At 38.1% G+C, this 19779-nt stretch overlaps 1 protein-coding gene across 1 annotated transcript in view; it reads left to right on the top strand.

Moving 5' to 3' along the window:
• The window catches only part of LOC136866647 (DNA transposase THAP9), a 101347-nt gene extending 90759 nt beyond the window's left edge, over positions 1-10588 (top strand). The window contains exons 6-7 of the mRNA XM_067143766.2: positions 4541-4645; positions 10314-10588. Of these exons, the coding sequence (XP_066999867.2) occupies positions 4541-4645; positions 10314-10406 (198 nt within the window). The 3' untranslated portion in view covers positions 10407-10588. The remainder of the gene's footprint in view (positions 1-4540; positions 4646-10313) is intronic.
• Positions 10589-19779: the final 9191 nt, after the last annotated feature.

Here is a 19779-nt window from a genome sequence, read left to right as displayed (position 1 = left end):
TCATTATAGACTGTTATGCCTTTCAGCGTTCAGTCTGCAAGCCTCTGAGAATTTACTAAACGTCGCCACAATCCTCGATTTGCAACTAGTGTTGTGGCCTCATTTAGTTCTATACCTCTTATCTTTAAATCGTTAGAAACAGAGTCTAACCATCGTCGTCTTGGTCTCCCTCTACTTCTCTTACCCTCCATAACAGAGTCCATTATTCTCCTAGGTAAACCTATCCTCCTCCATTCGCCTCACATGACCCCACCACCGAAGCCGGTTTATGCGTACAGCTTCATCCGTAGAGTTCATTCCTAAATTAGCCTTTATCTCCTCATTCCGAGTTCCCTCCTACCATTGTTCCCACCTGTTTGTACCAGCAATCATTCTTGCTACTTTCATGTCTGTTACTTCTAACTTATGAATAAGATATCCTGAGTCCACCCAGCTTTCGCTCCCATAAAGCAAAGTTGGTCTGAAAACAGACTGATGTAAAGATAGTTTCGTCTGGGAGCTGACTTCCTTTTTACAGAATACTGCTGATCGCAACTGCGAGCTCACTGCATTAGCTTTACTACACCTTGATTCAATCTCACTTACTATATTACCATCCTGGGAAAACACACAACCTAAATACTTGAAATTATCGACCTGTTCTAGCTTTGTATCACCAATCTGACATTCAATTCTGTTGAATTTCTTACCTACTGACATCAATTTAGTCTTCGAGAGGCTAATTTTCATACCATACTCATTGCACCTATTTTCAAGTTCCAAGATGTTAGACTGCAGGCTTTCGGCACAGTCTGCCATTAAGACCAAGTCGTCAGCATAGGCCAGACTGCTTACTACATTTCCACCTAACTGAATCCCTCCCTGCCATTTTATACCTTTCAGCATATGATCCATGTAAACTACAAACAGCAAAGGTGAAAGATTACAGTCTTGTCTAACTCCTGTAAGTACCCTGAACCAAGAACTCATTCTACCATCAATTCTCACTGAAGCCCAATTGTCAACATAAATGCCTTTGATTGATTTTAATAATCTACCTTTAATTCCATAGTCCCCCAGTATAGCAAACATCTTTTCCCTCGGTACCCTGTCATATGCTTTCTCTAGATCTACGAAACATAAACACAACTGCCTATTCCTCTCGTAGCATTTTTCAATTACCTGGCGCACACTGAAAATCTGATCCTCACAGCCTCTCTGTGGTCTGAAACCACACTGGTTTTCATCCAACTTCCTCTCAACGACTGATCGCACCCTCCCTTCCAAGATGCCAGTGAATACTTTGCCTGGTATACTAATCAATGAGATACCTCGATAGTTATTGCAATCCTTCCTGTTCCCTTGCTTATAGATAGGTGCAATTACTGCTTTTGTCCAATCTGAAGGTACCTTACCAACAATCCACGCTAATTTTACTACTCTATGAAGCCATTTCATCCCTGCCTTCCCACTATACTTCACCATTTCAGGTCTAATTTCATCTATTCCTGCTGCCTTATGACAATGGAGTTTATTTACCATCCTTTCCACTTCCTCAAGCATAATTTCACCAACATCATTTTCCTCCTCCCCATGAGCTTGGCTGTTTACAACACCACCATGATGATTTCCTTTTACATTGAGAAGATGTTCAAAATATTCCCTCCACCTCTCCAGTGATTCACTGGGATCTATTATGAGTTCACCTGAATTACTCAAAACACTGTTCATTTCCTTTTTCCCTCCCTTCCTAAGATTCTTTATTACTGTCCAGAAAGGTTTCCCTGCTGCTTGACCTAGCCTTTCCAGGTTATTACCAAAATCTTCCCATGACTTCTTTTTGGATTCAACAACTATTTGTTTCGCTCTGTTTCTTTCATCTACGTACCAATCCCTGTCTGCCTCGGCCCTTGTTTGGAGCCATTTCCGATAAGCCTTCTTTTTATGTTTACAGGCTTCTCTCACTTCATCATTCCACCAAGATGTTCGCCTTTTGCCATCTTTACACACAGTTGTTCCTAGGCATTCCCTTGCTGTTTCTACTACAGCATCCCTGTATGCCACCCATTCACTTTCTATATCCTGAACCTGCTTACTGTCTACTGTTCGAAACTTCTCACTAATCATATCCATGTACTTCTGTCTAATTTCCTCGTCCTGGAGATTTTCTACCCTTATTCGTTTGCAGACAGATTTCACTTTCTCTACCCTAGGCCTAGAGATACTTAGTTCACTACAGATCAGATAGTGGTCTGTATCATCGAAAAATCCCCGAAAAACTCGTACATTCCTAAAAGATTTCCTGAATTCGAAGTCTGTTAAGATGTAGTCTATTATGGATCTGGTACCCCTAGCCTCCCATGTGTAGCGGTGAATAGCCTTATGCTTGAAGAATGTATTCGTAACAGCTAAACCCATACTAGCACAGAAGTCCAGCAAACGCTTCCCATTCCCATTAGCTTCCATATCTTCCCCACATTTACCAATCACCCTTTCGTATCCTTCAGTTCTATTCCCAACTCTCGCATTGAAATCGCCCATTAGCACTATTCTATCCTTGCTGTTGACCCTGACCATGATGTCACTCAATGCTTCATAAAACTTGTCAACTTCATCCTCATCTGCACCCTCGCATGGTGAATACACGGACACAATTCTTGTCCTAATTCCTCCAACTGACAAATCTACCCACATCATTCGCTCATTTACGTGCCTAACCGAAACTATGTTGCGTGCAATGGTATTCCTGATAAAGAGCCCTACCCCAGACTCCGCCCTTCCCTTTCTAACACCCGTCAAGTACACTTTATAATCTCCTATCTCTTCCTCCTTATCTCCCCTTACCCGAATATCACTTACTCCTAGCACATCCAGATGCATCCTCTTTGCTGACTCAGCCAGTTCTACTTTCTTTCTTCCATAAGCTCCATTAATATTGATAGCTTCCCATTGAATTTCATTTTGCTCGCCAAGTTGTTTCCAAGGAGTCCCTCGCCTGTCAAATGGGAGTGGGACTCCATTACTCCCATAGGTCCGAGGCTTGCTTAAAATGTTCTGAGCTCGGTAAATTCATGAAGCAGGATGCTGCCCTACTTGCACATAGTCCAAGTGAGGATCTCTCCTCTAACGGGTTATGGACCACCGGTGAATTGTATAGTCCTAGCCGCCTGAGCACAAGGAGGACCACGACTCAGAATATGTCCGAGATGCCCACTCCCATTCCATAGCAACTGGTATCCCGACTCTCAGGACCACTTACTAGGCCACTCAGCCGTTGCCCATGGTTCACGAACTAGGACGTGACTAAAGTAAATTGTTCATCCACCACCGTGTCTCCATTATTTTTAGCCCATGTGATAATAAGGTTATACCTCTATAATTTTCACATTTCTTCCTATTTCCTATCTCTTAACCTTTGCTTTTGTTTTCTCGCATACCTCAATTGCTGCTTCCGCAAATGTCTGTCTTAAATTGTTCCACTCTTCTTCTCCACTTCATATTTCTGTGTTAAGCAACTTCCTTTTTTATCCAATCTTTGAATGCCATTCTTTTATCCTCCTCCTCCTCCTATTCCCAAATTCTGATCTTTGGTTTCTTCTTCAGTATAATTTTAGGGATTTTTACTTCTTTTAATTCCACAATTAATAATATATGATCACCTTCCATACTTTCACTGGGGATTCTCTTTGTATTCATGACGTATCTTCCCCATTCTCGGTCTGTTATTATAAAACTGATGAGTTTTCCATACTGTCCATCCCAACTATATCAGCTGATGTTATGACTATTCCTCTTCATAAACCATGTGTTTTTTATTATCAGGTTATTTCTGATACAAAAGTCCAACAGTTTCTCTCCATCTTCATTTCTATCACCATACCCATGTGAGATGACATTTTCATATCCCATTCTATCAGTTCGCACATGGGCATTCAGATCTCCCATTATCATGATCTCATCTCCAACAATACGTGTTTTCAGTTCATTGAGGAAATCATCTTTTTCTTCCACGCTACATCCTCTCTGTGGAGCAAACACCTGTACTATCTTCAGTAGTTTCTTGTTTATTTTTTTAAAATTTTTACCTATAAATTATCGTATTAAATAGGCTACAGTACAAAATTTTCAATTAAAACTCTTTATGATATCACCTATTATGATCTTTTTTTCAAAATATTTGCTGGCCGCACAGTGAAAGGTAGCAAGCCTACCTCAACCAAAGGTCCTGGGTTTGATTTGCAGCCAGGTCAAGAATTTTAGCGGGATCTGAAGAGTGGTTTGAGGTCTCCTCAGCCTAAGTAAGAACAATTGAGGAACTATCTGATAGTGAGATAGCGGTTCTGGTGTAGAACACTAAGAATAACAACCGAGAGAATTTGTTGCACTGTCCATGCGTCACCTAATGATCTCCAGGCATTTGAGCTGAGCAGCAGTTACTTGATAGGCTAGGTATTTAGACCTATGGGGTATTTGTTTTGTTTCCAAATATTATTATTATTATTATTATTATTAAGCTTTTCTTTGGTTGTATAAGTGTTTTAATATGTCTGTCTTGTGCTAGATATTGAACGAGCCATCATTTGACATACAACTAGTGAAGTCAGAAATCAAGTCAGAATTCATATCTTCAGATGAAGCAGAGTCTGCTGATGAGACATCTTCACAAGTGAGTACTTTTTGTACCATTATGTTAGAAAATCTTTGTGCGACCATTGTTCGGAAAGTTTCCAGACTGTGACTATAAATTAGAATTTAGAAATAGAATTAACTACTTTGATAGGAAGTAGTACGGTACCATGTGACCTTGAACTGACCCTCGGCTACAGTATTGCCAACTTGGTCGCTAGATCTGGTGATTTTTAGATACTTCTGAGGACAAAATATAAATTTTAGTGCCAAGGGACATTTAAATAATATATTCATTTAATGACAAAACCAGCCACTTCAACTTGTTTCCAGTTTTTGAAACTGACTAGCTGATGTACCCTTGTTTCGCTACAGAATTCTCAGAAAGACTGTCTTTTGTGTTTCTCCCAATTGAAATCAGCATAGGTCATTATAATAACATCAGTAGGAATGTAGCGATGAAAAGCAATGTTATTATATAAAACACTCAAAAAATAAAAACTTTTAAAGCCACGAATTTCATGTTTGGTCCGTATTGAATAGAGATTACAAAACAATAAGTTCAATTGTACAAGATCCACCTTTTCAATACAAGATATGTTGTTGATAAAAATTACATCATCATTTATTAAATGGTACCGGTTTCAACATCCATAGACGTCATCATCAGCCAAATGGGGTCATTATACAAGGATACACATTAAAGTTAAAACACACAAAATTGACCCTCATCATTAAAACTATCTATAACAAGTTAAAATATAAAGCATATTTATGCTAAATGTCCAGGTTTGAATATGTAATTAGTACAAGATTGACAACTTGTTAGTCATGAATAAAATAAAAAACTTAAGCTACGAGGCTTCTCAGCCGTCCCGCTGCAAATTTAATGTTGCCCGACTCCAGCAATATCAGAAATTTTCAATGAATGTTTGTAATAAATGAAATTCAAAATTAATACTTCCTTTCATCAAGTTCCAGAGTTTGTCTTGAGAAATAACGCAAAATATTATATGAAAATAAATATCACTTCACTTTGAGAATGAAAAATTCTATAGTCTCTCTAAAATGTTGATTATTTCAAAATTCCTACAGTCTTTTTATAAAGTTATCACATCAAAATTCCTACAGTCTCTTTTTATAAAGTTAACACTTGAGAATGTAAAAGAATGTAAAGTTAATCTTCTTGCAAAGTCCTAGTGTTGTGTTCTCTTTTATAAGTACTGTTCAACACTTGGAAATATTACGTGAATTATGTGACTTCCAATCAGCAATGATAGTTCGTCGAAAATGAAGAAATCACTGTCAGAGTGTTTTAAAGAGCGTCGGGTACTTTCTGTGCAAATACAAGACATCTAAATAATGCAAACTGTACGCTAATCCAAAAAATAAAGCATTTGCACTGGGGAGCCAGCATAATTTGTCCTTGTCTTTGAATCTTTTTTTTGTTTTGTTGCGTGAGGTTAAATTCGCCAATTATTTATCCAAGTGCATTATTTGAATATTGTAAATGCACTTGTTGGATACATTTCGGAAATAGTTTTTTTCCTTGATATGTGAAAGGTTTAAACGGTAAATCAAGGTGATTGCATGCATTAATATGTCTTGGAATACTTTGTGACGCGGCAAGGCTTGAGATGTCTGAATTACGACAGAAGTGCCATGGCGGGAAATCGTACAAGATGGTCACTGTACTGTGTTGTAATGCAGACGGAAGCGAGAGACTTTCTCCCCTCAGCATAGGAAAGTTCGATAAGCCACGATGTTTTAAGGGCATCGGATACTTTCCATGCAAGTACAAGACATCTAAAATGCATACAGTACAGTAATCCAGTGAATAAAGGACTTGCTTAGGGGAGCCAGCATATATTTCTCCTCGTCTTTGAATCATGCTTTATTTATTTCCTTCGTTGCATGAGCTTATGTTCGTCAGTAAGTTATCCAAGTGTGTTATATGAATACTGTAAATGCACCTTGTTGGATACATTTTGGAAATAGATTTTTCCATGGCTTCTGAAAGATTACATGCAGTAACGGGTGTTCGAATTTCTGAATTACGAGTTGGCGGTTAATTTGAAATCACATAATTCGAGTCGATTTTTGCGTCCCAACGACTTTGAATTAACAAGATTTTACTGTACATACAATCAGTTAGTCATTGTTTACACTTTGCCAGAAGAGTTCACCCCAAAGATTGTGACACTCATCCTTACGAATCGTAATGTTGAAAGAACTTCAATGGTTGAATCTTCCACACCATCGAAACATTGTTTCTAAAGAGTACACCTCAAATTCTAGCAATTCATTCTCTTCTTAGTTTGATTATTTGCAGTATTAATTACACTGTTTACCTTGTCTGGAAACCCTTGAATGAATGAAAACCTACAACCTGTTTTCCAGTCATTGACCAGGTCAGGGATGTGATGAATGAATCATATATGTATTTATATATATATATATAGGCTATTAGTATGATGGGGTTGCCACTCCCAAAGTGATTTATTAATGATTGATAGATGCTATGGAATGAGAATGGAGAGTGTTGCTGGAATGAAAGATGACAGGGAAAACTGGAGTACCCGGAGAAAAACCTGTCCCGCCTCTGCTTTATCCAGCACAAATCTCACATGGAGTGATCGGGATTTGAACCACGGTATTTTACCCTGTCTGCATGCAGGTCGACGTAAAGGATTCCTAGCCAGTTTCTCAGGGAGTGTCATAGTTTGGTTCGATTTAACGTGGGATCCAAAAAGAATGACTTCTTGATATATCGAACAGTACATCATCAATCTCAATCTTGCCGATGGACATCTCCATCCAACACACCTTGGCAGTGATATCCAACTCGTATATGCGAAACCTTATTTCTAGCTGTCTTATTCTGTCATAATCCTTATAAATAATACACCAAGTTAATTGTTACTTCTGCTTATTTATTAAACATAATGATTCGAAAAAAAGATAGGAAGAGAAAAATGTGGATTTGTACAAATAATTTTCTTTGATTAAATCAGCAACTGTTGAAACGCTGACTCTTCATTTTTTCTTTAATATGCATTCGTATGAGTTCAACTGGTCAGTTATCGTCTAAACCTGACAATTTTCAACATTCTAAACCTACATTTTTTATTCAGTCTTGGTCTGCTCCTCTAACTGAAAATTGGAGTTTAGCATCATATTTAACTAGTATTATGTCCTTTAATATCATCAGCACAACGTCCTACCTAAGGTATTATCTACTTAGATTGATCAATCTGAACCTAATCTAATCTACATTATTTACATCTGAAGTTTCTATCTGAATTTTTATTGTTTGACATGTTTATTATCTGAAATTTTGCTATCTGGAATTTTATTATGACCTCCATTGACTTCTTGGGTTTCAGAATGCTCAATAAGTTTCTCGTATTTGCTGTTATCAAGTTATCATTGTCAAAAGAAATATATCTACACCTATCATTCATGTGTTGAATTCATATGTCACATTAGCAAACTTCAATATGACAAACCTATCTTACATTAACCATAAATTAGCATTAGAATCAAATATGTGCCAATATGTATTGTGCTTTCTTCCTTGGTAATATTATAAACTGACCTCTATATGTATTTTGTTGTGCCATGTTACTGAATTACTTCACGACCTCAATCTTAACTTGATTTGGGAAGGAGAAACTCTGAATGTGTCAAATAATCCTATTACAATCCCTTATATCAATATCTATTTCAATTATGGAGGCTATCAGCTGATTGAGGTTATGAGTTATTATTTAAGATGGGAATACGCTGTGATCATACTTGTTTACTTTCTTTTGGACATAAACCTTGCCACACAATGATTATTCAATACAATCCTATTTTCATGTGCCATTTAATTTCACAATACCCTCTTCTTTCTTCATAATTACCGACTCATGCACCTTCGTATTTTTTTTTTTTTTCATTTTTCATGTACAATTCAACTCTATCACTCCGTAGTCATTGCTTTTCTCATTTCAAATCTTCTTAATAACCTCTCATTTGTCTTAACATTAAACTTACCGGGCGAGTCGGCCGTGCGTGTAGAGGCGCGCGGCTGTGAACTTGCATCCGGGAGATAGTAGGTCCGAATCCCACTATCGGCAGCCCTGAAGATGGTTTTCCGTGGTTTCCCATTTTCACACCAGGCAAATGCTGGGGCTGTACCTTAATTAAGGCCACGGCCGCTTCCTTCCCACTCCTAGGCCTTTCCTATCCCATCGTCGCCATAAGACCTATCTGTGTTGGTGCGACGTAAAGCCCCTAGCAAAAAAAAGCCATTGAACTTCCCTCGACAATATTGCTTCTGCATTTGCCCATTTCTTTGCATTATATAGCCGTCGTCATGTCTGTCAGTATTATTATCTTCTAGAATCCATCTAAATTTCACACAGCATGTATTCTTCCCAATACTCCTTGAATTACAACAACATAGCCCTTCCGTATGATTTGGGATCTTATATCCATACGTAACGCACACTCCTATGGCATTAGCAAAATTATGGCTAAGGTTAGAATTCACTTATAACGATGTCGCTTCCTACACCAATATACATATTGACTAGCACAAATATCATTCGTTAGTTTACATGAAATAGGTTAGTTCTGTCGGTCATGTTTGGCACATGGGTTATATGTGACTTGCAATTGAACTACAGTAATCATTCTCTACCTAATGACACACAGAAATTTGAAAACAAGAAACTTATCTCACTTCCTTCACCCCTTTGAGTTGGCCTCTTCTTCTCAGCTGCTACATGCGATCCTTGTGGCCGGTAACTGGTCCTCTGTATGTCATCTCTGGTCACGATGAGTCATCTTGAGCCAAATTATGTAATCTCAGGCAATCCACTCCCACGTCTTAGAAAGACTCCATGGTGTCAAGCTCGTTCATGAAATCATAGAATTCGAATGACACAATACATATTTATGCTGTTCATTTAGCTTCTAATGTACCTATTTCTCCAGCTATTTATGACAAATATATATACAGTATATGTAGTTTCTGATTATTGATTCTAATTTCTCTCGGCTAATGTAAATATTAAGTGGTTGGTTCAGATCTTTCTCTTCTTATAGCACTTTGCCCAAAGGTTCTATTAGCCCTCTTGTTTCTTCCTGTTGTTACGGTTCAGTTAGCTCTTTTTATTATTATTTCTTTTTGAAATATCAATTTTCTTCCTGTATTTCTCACTGTTTATATGCTATTTGGAATAGAATTCCTCTTTAATCTTCTTTTAAATGTGTCTTCTTGATTTACCGCGATGATATGTTCTCCTCTCAGTTTTCTTGTGTGCTTTTTTTTTTTTTCTCAGTCAAAAAAATTATACAGAATTCATTTATTTTTTAAACAATCCAGATTCCGTTTTGAGGTTTTTTTTTCACATGGCCCTTGCGATTCCATGCCTTCTACAATGATGTCAGTCTGGGTTTCAGTGACATTTTACATTCATTTACTCTGTATGAAGTCGCTGCCGGCCATTTTATCTGTCCTGATCTTCTTCATATTTTCACTTTAACTATAGCGTAATGGTACAGTATCCAGAGGTGAGAGGCCGACACGCTGCCGTCTGAGCCACGCAGGCTCCACCATCTGGAAACCCTTGCTGTTTGTTAATAATTTCTGTTTGAGATTTGCACAGATTGTTTTGCTATGCAGAATGCTTTAACATTTGTTTTGTTCTTACTAGGTGGAGGATATGCCCTTGTTTACTACACCGCTAGAGAACTCTGAGGTGAAGATAGAATACACATCACTGGATGAAACAGGATTTCCTGATTAGGCTGTGCATCAGTTATTGCATCATACGAGTGATATTGTAAACTTATATTGTAATTTAAGTTTGAACTAGTGATTGTTACTAGTGTGCCAGAAATCTTTCAGGCTAGCAATTAGTTTTGTAAATTGCAATGTACTATATTTTATATTTTGGTTCCTTATTAAAGACTGTTGTGATTTCTAGAATGCAAACTATAATTCTTTGAATGAACTATCCCTACTGTTATATACTCATCATCATCATTTTCATTTCACCTTGCCCAACTCCTGCCAGGTTGGGGACCATGATATCCTATTTGTTGTTAATGTGATTTTCTATCAGCCTTTACATCTCTCTTCTAGAGCTTCTTTGATATTAAGAAAATTATTATCCACATACCAAGGTATGATTTAATAGTTACTTACATTACAAGGGCCAAAAGTGGGATTTTATGTATGTGTTGATATGTTTTTAAAATGAATACATACCTATGCAATGTACAATATTTTATTTACTGTGTTGAATTTTAATATAAAAATAACTTATCTTGCTCAATTAAGGACCTACCCATTCAAAGAATTAATGCCATCCTTAAAAGAATCAGTATCATTAAAAAAATCAGCAGATGATGTTATAATGGATAGGGTGGTAAATAAGTTACAGGATTCTGACTAAGTGCAGAAAGGCCTGGACAAAGTGAGATGGATAGCAGATAATGGCATGATGGTAAATGGGGTTGAAAAGTCAGGTTGTGAGTTTCACCAACAGGAAAAGTCGTCACAGTTTTAATAACTGTGTTGATAGCGTGAAAGTACCTCATGGGAATTGCTGTAAGTACTTAGGTGTTAATCATCATCATTAGTGTCCCACTCCAGTCGCCAGGTGTGGTTAACAAGCCTCCTCCACTCCTTTCTGTCCTTCCACTTTTCTTGCTCCATTATTTCCGCCACATCCAATCCAGCTTCTCTAATGTCCTTGCAAATCTGATCCATCCACCTTCTTTTCGGTCTTCCAACTGGTCTCTTTCCCTTAACTTCTGTTTCCAATTCCCTTCTTGCTACCCTCTCCTTTCCCATTCATTTTACATGTCCAAACCATCTCAGTCTTGCTTTCTGTATGTTCTGTACTAACGGTTCTATATTTAGCTCTTCTCTGATTTTAATGTTTTGAATTCTATCTCTTCTTGTCTTTTTAACCGATGTTCTTAAAAATTTCATTTTACTGCTTGGATCTTACTATCTTGTCTCTTATTAGTTACGAGCGTTTCTAGTCCGTATGTTACAATTGGTATGAAATACTGTTTATGTAATGTTTAATGTCATTCTCTTGGGTACTTTGTCATCCCATAAAAGCTCTCTGACTTGATGATAAAATGTTGTACCTGTACTTAGTCTGTTATTAATTTCAGGGTTGATTTCATTACTTTCATTAATAATGCTACCCAGATATGTAAACTGTTCTACATTCTCTAACCGTTCTCCGTCTATGTTCACTTGGCTTCTCTTTTTCTCTTTTCCACAGTGCATGACTACAGTTTTTCATTCCAAACATCCAGTCTGCTTTGTACTTCCTTTTCTCCCTTTCCCCAAATCATCACATCAACTGCAAATACCAAAGCATTCACTTAATCACTACTGATACTCTGTTTTACACGTGTTATGATTTCATCCATCAATATAATAAACAATAATGGTGACAGTGCACTTCCTTGCTTGAGACCTTTCTTTGTATATAATGTTTCCGAGTCACCACGTCCCACTTGTACACTGCTTTTACTCTCATGATACAACATTTTTATCTTGTTAATTAATGATTTTGGTACATTCTGTTTCAGTAGGCATTCCCATACATGTTTTCTCTCAGCTGTATCATAAGTATTTTCCAAATCCAAAAATACGAAGATGATTTCCTTTTTCCTTTCCAGATGTTTTTCCATTATCGTTCACACTGCAAATATCAAGTCTGTTGATCTGTCTGGTCTAAAACCATATTGTTCTTCCTCTAACTGTGTTTCTATCAGTCTTTTGTCTATGACTTTCTCCATTTTTTTTTTTTTTTTTACCTCTATAATTTTCACATTTCTTCCTATTTCCTTTTTTGTCACTAGGTGACATGCGAACACGATTTCGGTGGCACGCCACATGAACATATTACAGTTTTTATATACATCTTGTGCTACAGACTATACGATATCTCATGGTTCGTATAGTGATAGTGTTTCACGTGTAAGAAATAAATATTTAAAAAACCTGGCCATCAGTCAATCGGTGGGTGAAGTTTGACTTGTGTGTGGTAGCCATTAGCGTGTAATTATTCGTTGTGTATTACTTTTCATTGAATGTCATTTGCATACGGACCTCGCAAACATGTTTACGGTACCATAAAAACAGAAACTTAACAAAAGTAGTGACTGGATTCTTCAAGAACAATTTGACAACGGAATTCAGAGTGATAGAAAGAAGCAATAAAGCTTTCTATTGCCTGTGCCTGAAAACCGTCGTATCCTGTACATTTAATGTGGGCCTAAAGCACAATTTCGAGACCAATCATTTAAATGTTCATTCCATGCCAAATGAAGAAAGAAGAGAGCTTGTTTCATAGAAAATCTAACAATACACAAAGCAAACTAGTTGTTGTGTATCATCTTTCAGTCCAAGGAATAATATCAGTGTGGTTGTTTCCATCTGTTTCACTGCACATTAGAGCATGACGATGTGTTCTTGAAAGAGATTTTCTTATTGACGTCCAATACATTAATTGAAGACTTTCCTAAGAATCAGCAAATATTTAACATAATTAAAGAAATGCCAGCCAGCCTAAATACTGTCAAGGGTAGAATAATAAGAATGAGTGAAGATGTTTCAGAGGATTTGAAAGCTGATTCGGATAACTCCCAGATGTATTCAGTATGTCTTGATGAAAGCACGTATGTGACCTTACAAGAAAGGATTGCTGTTTTTGTCTGATTTCCTTGTGGGAATATGATGAGTGGAGGGAGGAATTAGTTAAATTGTTGAGTTTACGAAATACGACAATAGGTAAAGATATACTGAAGGAGGTGAAGAAAGAACTTGTACTAAAAATGGGGTTTGACTTACTATCTTCCATTACAGAATAGCCTCGAGTATGGTGGATATTCATAATAGGTTTGCACAATTTATTAAAGAAAAAGTTAAACACCCTATTTTACAGTTCCATCGTATGTTACACCAGGAAGCCCTATCTGTGAAAGAAGGTATGCAGTCATTTGAAAGAGTACTCTCGGTGGTAACTAAAATTGTGAACTTCATACCTGCACGTGCTCTAAATAATTGTCAGTTCTTGAAAATGTTACACGAAGTGGAATCTCACTGTGGCGTACTTGTAATGTTCAATAATGTTCGCTGGCTGAGTCGTGGGCAAGTACTCCAGAGGCTTGTCGAGCTCTTGGACGAAATTCGCTTCTTCATGATACGAAAGCACGAAGAATTCCCAGAACTCACGGACCCTATTTGGCTATGCAAATGAATGTTTCTCCATGATTTTACAGCAGTATGCATTGATATGAATAAGGAACTGCAAGGAAAGGGACATACTGCAGATAGATTGTTTGAGATCATAAAATCATTCCAGAGGAAACATGTATTCATCAGGGATGTTGAAACAAAGAATTTTAATTACTTCACTTCACTTAAAGTACAACTTGAACTGATCTCAAATTTTGCAAATCAATTAACTTTTGAAGGCACAAAAAGTATTTGTAGTACAATACTACAGTACAGTAGAATAGCCGTTGAGTGTTGTCTTGCTACACATCTAATATTTGTTTTCAATCGTCCTTGTTGAGTTTTTCTCTGTGAAAAAAAGTCGTTCTCACTTAATAGCACCTTAAAAACAATATTAACTTTACATTATACATTTTAATCTAAAACACTTATTAAAAAACATTTAGTTCATCTTGTTAAAAATTAGAATTGAGGTTATGTAAAATTGGACATGTTTTTATAAACAACTCTTCAACATTTGCTGAATGTACAACTGATGTTTTGCTTTAGTCTTATTGCAGGCTGCAAGGAAGACTGTCTAGTATTGTATTTTAATCTTAACAATTCTTTATGGCTGAGGATGTCACAAAGATGTGACAAAATATGTCCCGTGTTTTAATATTAAGAAAATAATAAGTTGTATTGAATGGGTGGAACCTCAGGGTATCCATTAAACAATTTTTTCAAGTAAGCTGTATGTTCCGAACTGTCTGTGGGGAGATGATATGAAATGCATTAGTAAATTAATATGGTTGAGTGGAGTTTTTAAAGGTAGGAAAGATCACAATATAAATTCAAGAGGTAAATTGGGGAAATATTCATGTATATGAAGAGGGGTTTGGGATTGGAATAACTTACAAAGGGAAATGTTCAATAAAATATTCAACTTCTTTGAAATTATTTAACCCATTCAGGTCACAATAAATGGCCATATTGTTGACTGTAGAATTTTAATTTAATTTGCCCGTCTGTAGTTTGAGCATACCTGTTACAGAAAAAAATGCAAAAATAAAATCATGATAATGTTATTGGTTTACATCCCACTAACTACTTTTTCCGAGACGCCAAGGTGCCGGAATTTTGTCCCACAGTTCTTTTATGTGCCAGTAAATCTACCGACACAAGGCTGACTTATTTGAGCACCTTGAAATACCACAGGATTGAGCCAGGATCGAACCTGCCAAGTTGGGGTCAGAAGGCCAGCACCTCAACCATCTGAGCCATAAAATGAAAAGTATTGCAGATAATGCACTTGAATTTCACATTCATGCCATTGAACGTTATGACTTATCCATTCTCTGGCTGTGGTGCAAATGTTTCATTTGAAATAACTTCAGAAACCATAGATCCATGTACTCTAAAACATTGCAATTTCGGACAGTGGGCGGACTATATATTTCTGAAACACTGCTGTATCCATGAAATGGTTATATATCAGGATTATAGCTTTTTTCTTTTCTCCAGTTTCCAATCACTACAGTTCTTTTGTGTCACCGGTCGCACGTGTTTAGAAGAACCTGGCGTGGCATTTTCACTCTCACTTTCTTCAATGCTCTGCTCGCTTCAGTAACTTTCAGTGTTTTTTTCACTATCCTCGAACTCGGATTCATTTTCCAAAACTTCATTATTGCCATAATTGACATCTAAAACAATGTCTACAGTGCTTTCAATCTCTCTTTGTCATTACTGCAAAACCGGTTCTGCTGCGTAATAAGTTCTGAATACTGTTTAAAATAAAATATTGTTCAACAATCCCACTGTCCCACAGAAATACAGACAGTATTGTTTACCAGCAGTACATGTCTCTTGTTCCCTCCAGTGTGTACTATTAGAAATTATATTGCAAAGGGAATCTCATATACGATGATAAGCAAGGTACTGCATCATTGCGAGCTGAGCTCATAATTTTATTCATGCGCCAAAACACTACGCGCGACCACAGCTCATCAGATGACGCGAATGGGTTAAGTAAAAACTAGCTAAACAATTGCTACGGAATCTGCCGCGTAGGTGACAGCCCTAAATACAGATGATTGATTGTTGATAGATTGATTGATTGATTGATTGATTGATTGATTCTGATGGTATGTTTTTAGGCTGGTAGAATTTGAGTGCAGTAAGTAACTACTACATTGTAAAGTTCTTGTTTTTGCTTTATTTTGAAGTTTATAAACGTATGAAGTTCAACATGGTATGAAATAAGGTAATGCAAATTTGGATTCTGACTACAGATTTATCAGTAGAAAGCTTCTACAGATTTTTTCCTGTTTAAAAAAAAATACAAGTTGCTTTACATCGCACCAACACAGATAGGTCTTATTGTGACTATGGGACAGGAAAGGGCTAGGAGTGGGAAGGAAGCGGCCATGGCCTTAATTAAGGTACAGCCCCAGTATTTGCCTGGTGTGAAAATGGGAAACCACGTAAAACCATCTTCAGGGCTGCCGAAGATTCGAACCTCACTATTTCCCAAATGCAAGCTCATAGCAGCGTGTCCTAATCGCATGGCTATCTCTCTCGGTTCTTTTCTCTTTTCTAACACCCATGTTACATACTTGATATCAAGTCTTGTTCATAAATACATGCAGTTTCACATTGTCTTCACCAATGTGCTGAAACGGTTTTCTTACAATGTAAATATAAAACGTTTTATCTTCTTTGAAGCAAAATGGGTTTGAACTAATTTTGAAGGTTTGTTAGATACAAGTTTCAGCTGTGCTATACTTCCACTAGTATGGCTGCTCTGTATTGATTTATGGCTACATTTATTTTCTGATAGTTATTTTCGCAGTCACGGTATGCTGGTCGCAAAATGTGAAAGCATCATAGTGGTGAAGTTCGACACTGAAGTGGGTAATATACACACTGAGCTCAGTAGCTGCAGTCTCTTAAGTGCGCCCAGTGATGTGATCAACTCATTCATGAACACACACTCATACTGATGATGTCATTGAATGAAAAAGTATTTAAATATCAGCTTGAGGAACTCTTTCCATGTCTGAAGCACTTGCTGTGACAGTAGTGAAGGATTTGTGACTGGAGGCAGGCACGACAACAAATGCCTTCCCTTGGCATCCCAAACATGCTCTATCATAGACAAATTAGGGAAACAGGTAGGCCAGTCTAGGATCCATATAACCCTTGGGGCTTCTGTGGTTTGATTTGCGGTGTGTGCTCTTGCATTATTGTTCTGCAATATGCCATTTGGTATAGAGCTATAAAGGGTATGAGAAGAGGGTCTACCATTTTTTTCCACAGTCTGACAGGTGGTCCTTGTTCCTGGAACAACCAAATCAGTCCTGGTTTCCTATGCATTAGCTTCCCACATCATGATCCCAGGAGTTGGAGAAGTATGCCTCTTAAGAATCAGAGATGGATTTGCCCTGTCACCAGTTCTATGGACATACTGTCATTGATCTGACAGCCCAAGACAAAAGCGAGGCCCATCATTAATAACCACAGAAAGCCACTCATCAGCCAAGTTTTCTGTGTGTGTACAACACGCAAGTCCTTGCTGTTTGCGGTAGGACATCAAAGATACACACCACATGGGAAGCATCAAAGATACACACCACATGGGAAGTTTTGATCCCAGCCCAGCTTCAAGAAGCCTATTTCGGATGCTTGAATTTCAACAGTTGCCATTCACACAAACCAACAATCTTCTCCTGCTGACATCTGTCTGGAAGGACTTCACACCTGGTCTTCTTGGCTACAGCATTCTCCTGAGTGAACCTCATCACCACTCGTTCTGCAGTCATTACTTTACAGCCAACTCTCTGGACTATGAGTCCAAATGATGCTCCCATGTCACCAGTGCCTACTGTACGACTCTTCTCAAAATCAGAGAGGTGGCTATAATTTTGTTGTGCATGTCATGTGGTCATGCTACAATCTTCAGTCCACCTGAAATATCACAGTAGTCTTACTCCCAGCATTAGTTATTCATACCATCTTTAGCTTGCAAGACGGCTGTACTGTTACTGCAAATACTTTGCACAACAGTGAAAGGCCACCGGGCGAGTTGGCCGTGCGCGTAGAGGCGCGCGACTGTGAGCTTGCATCTGGGAGATAGTAGGTTCGAATCCCACTATCGGCAGCCCTGAAAATGGTTTTCCGTGGTTTCCCATTTTCACACCAGGCAAATGCTGGGGCTGTACCTTAATTAAGGCCACGGCCGCTTCCTTCCAACTCCTAGGCCTTTCCTGTCCCATCGTCGCCATAAGACCTATCTGTGTCGGTGCGACGTAAAGCCCCTAGCAAAAAAAAAAAAAAAAAAAAGTGAAAGGCCAGTGCCAGATCAGGTTCATCCTGCTGCCGTATGTGACTGTCTGGCCAAGGGTCAAGCGGCTGTTACCAAACTTGCCACCCAAAGGGGGGGGCCAACAGCAGAGGCTTCCTTCCCTTGGAGGCCAGGTGAAGCCTTTGTGTAGGAAATAACACGTAAATTCACTAGAAAGAACAACATGGGCAACAGTTTAAATGGCAGAAGATGACCCCATTCCAAACAGTCGATAAAACGGAAATACTTTGCCCTGTCGGCAATGTCTGTACTTCAGTGAAGCGGCTGCAAAAGGCATCTGTACTCCTGAGGAGTGACCTAAAGTTACACCTGGCAGTAGGTATAAAATGCCTCTGGAAGTGGCCACCCCACCATAATAGTAGCCTAAATATGAATAAGGTACTTTTAAACTTGCCTCAGAAAAGATTTAACGCATATCCTGCAAGCGATGCATAGTTCCTTGAGTGCTTGGTGAACTGTCAAAAATAGACAACCAGTAGCCAACATCAACCTTATGACCCTGACAGGAGAGGCAGAAGGAGAGGGTATAGAAATGGTAAAAATGGAGAAAGCACCAGGGTTGAATGAAATTAGTGTGGAAACGATAAAGGCTGCTGAACTTGTTGGACTACAGTGGGTGTATAGATGGTTGAATTGCCTATGGAAACAGAAACGTGTGACAGAAGACTGGGAAAAGGGAATAATAATAATCTTTCAGAAAAGAGGACAAAAAATTGTGTGATAACTATAGAAGTGGGAAAAATGCTGGAAAGGATATTAGAGAGGAGGATGAGAAGAAAAGTAGGAGAGTTGTAAGAAGAACAGTATGGTATAGGTATGGAAGATCTATAGTGGACCCAGTCTTCAGAATGAGGAAGTTAGTGGAAAAGATCTCGTCATGACATTCATAGATCTAACAAAGGCATATGTTAATGTTCCCAGGAAGAAGGTTTGGGAAACTATGGTCAAAAAGAGACAGGGTACACAAACTGTAGAAATGGTGCAAGCAATGTGCAACAACATACTGCGTCAGCAAAACACAGACTCTGGTTGGAAGGACTGAATGGTTTAGAAATGAAATTGGACTAAGAGAGGGGAGTGAGCTGTCACCTCTTTTGTTTCTAATGGTTATGGATGAAATTGTAAAGTAGACAAAGGAAGCCTATGGGAGTAGGAAGATGAAGTTATTAGCATCTGCAGATAGTATTGTGGTCTGGGGAACAAACAGCAAAGAAGTACAAGAACAACTTGATGCACTGAACAAGAAAGTTGAAATTTATGGTAGGAAAATCAGTGCAAAGAAAAGCAAGACCATGGTGATATAAAGAGGAGGAAGACGAGGGAAAGGCATTGTGAAAATTGGTGCTCAAAGCCTTGAAATGTTAACAGTTTCAAATACCTAGGTAGTGATCGACAAAGAATAAAGGCTATACCCAGGGGCATGGCCTCCCTTTAGCTCTCAGGGAAGGGCAAAAATCTAGTGTAGTCACGTGTTTTCCTGTCAAGAAAATGATTTAAAAGTCAGTATTATTAAAAGGGGTAGTACCGTCCCCCACCAACAGGCAGGGGATACCGTGGGTAATTCATGGAG

Source organism: Anabrus simplex, chromosome 3 (genome assembly GCF_040414725.1).
Source record: "Anabrus simplex isolate iqAnaSimp1 chromosome 3, ASM4041472v1, whole genome shotgun sequence".
In the NCBI taxonomy this organism is placed as follows: domain Eukaryota; kingdom Metazoa; phylum Arthropoda; class Insecta; order Orthoptera; family Tettigoniidae; genus Anabrus; species Anabrus simplex.
Note: the sequence above shows the minus strand (reverse complement) of the source record. Positions and strands in the feature narration are given on the sequence as shown.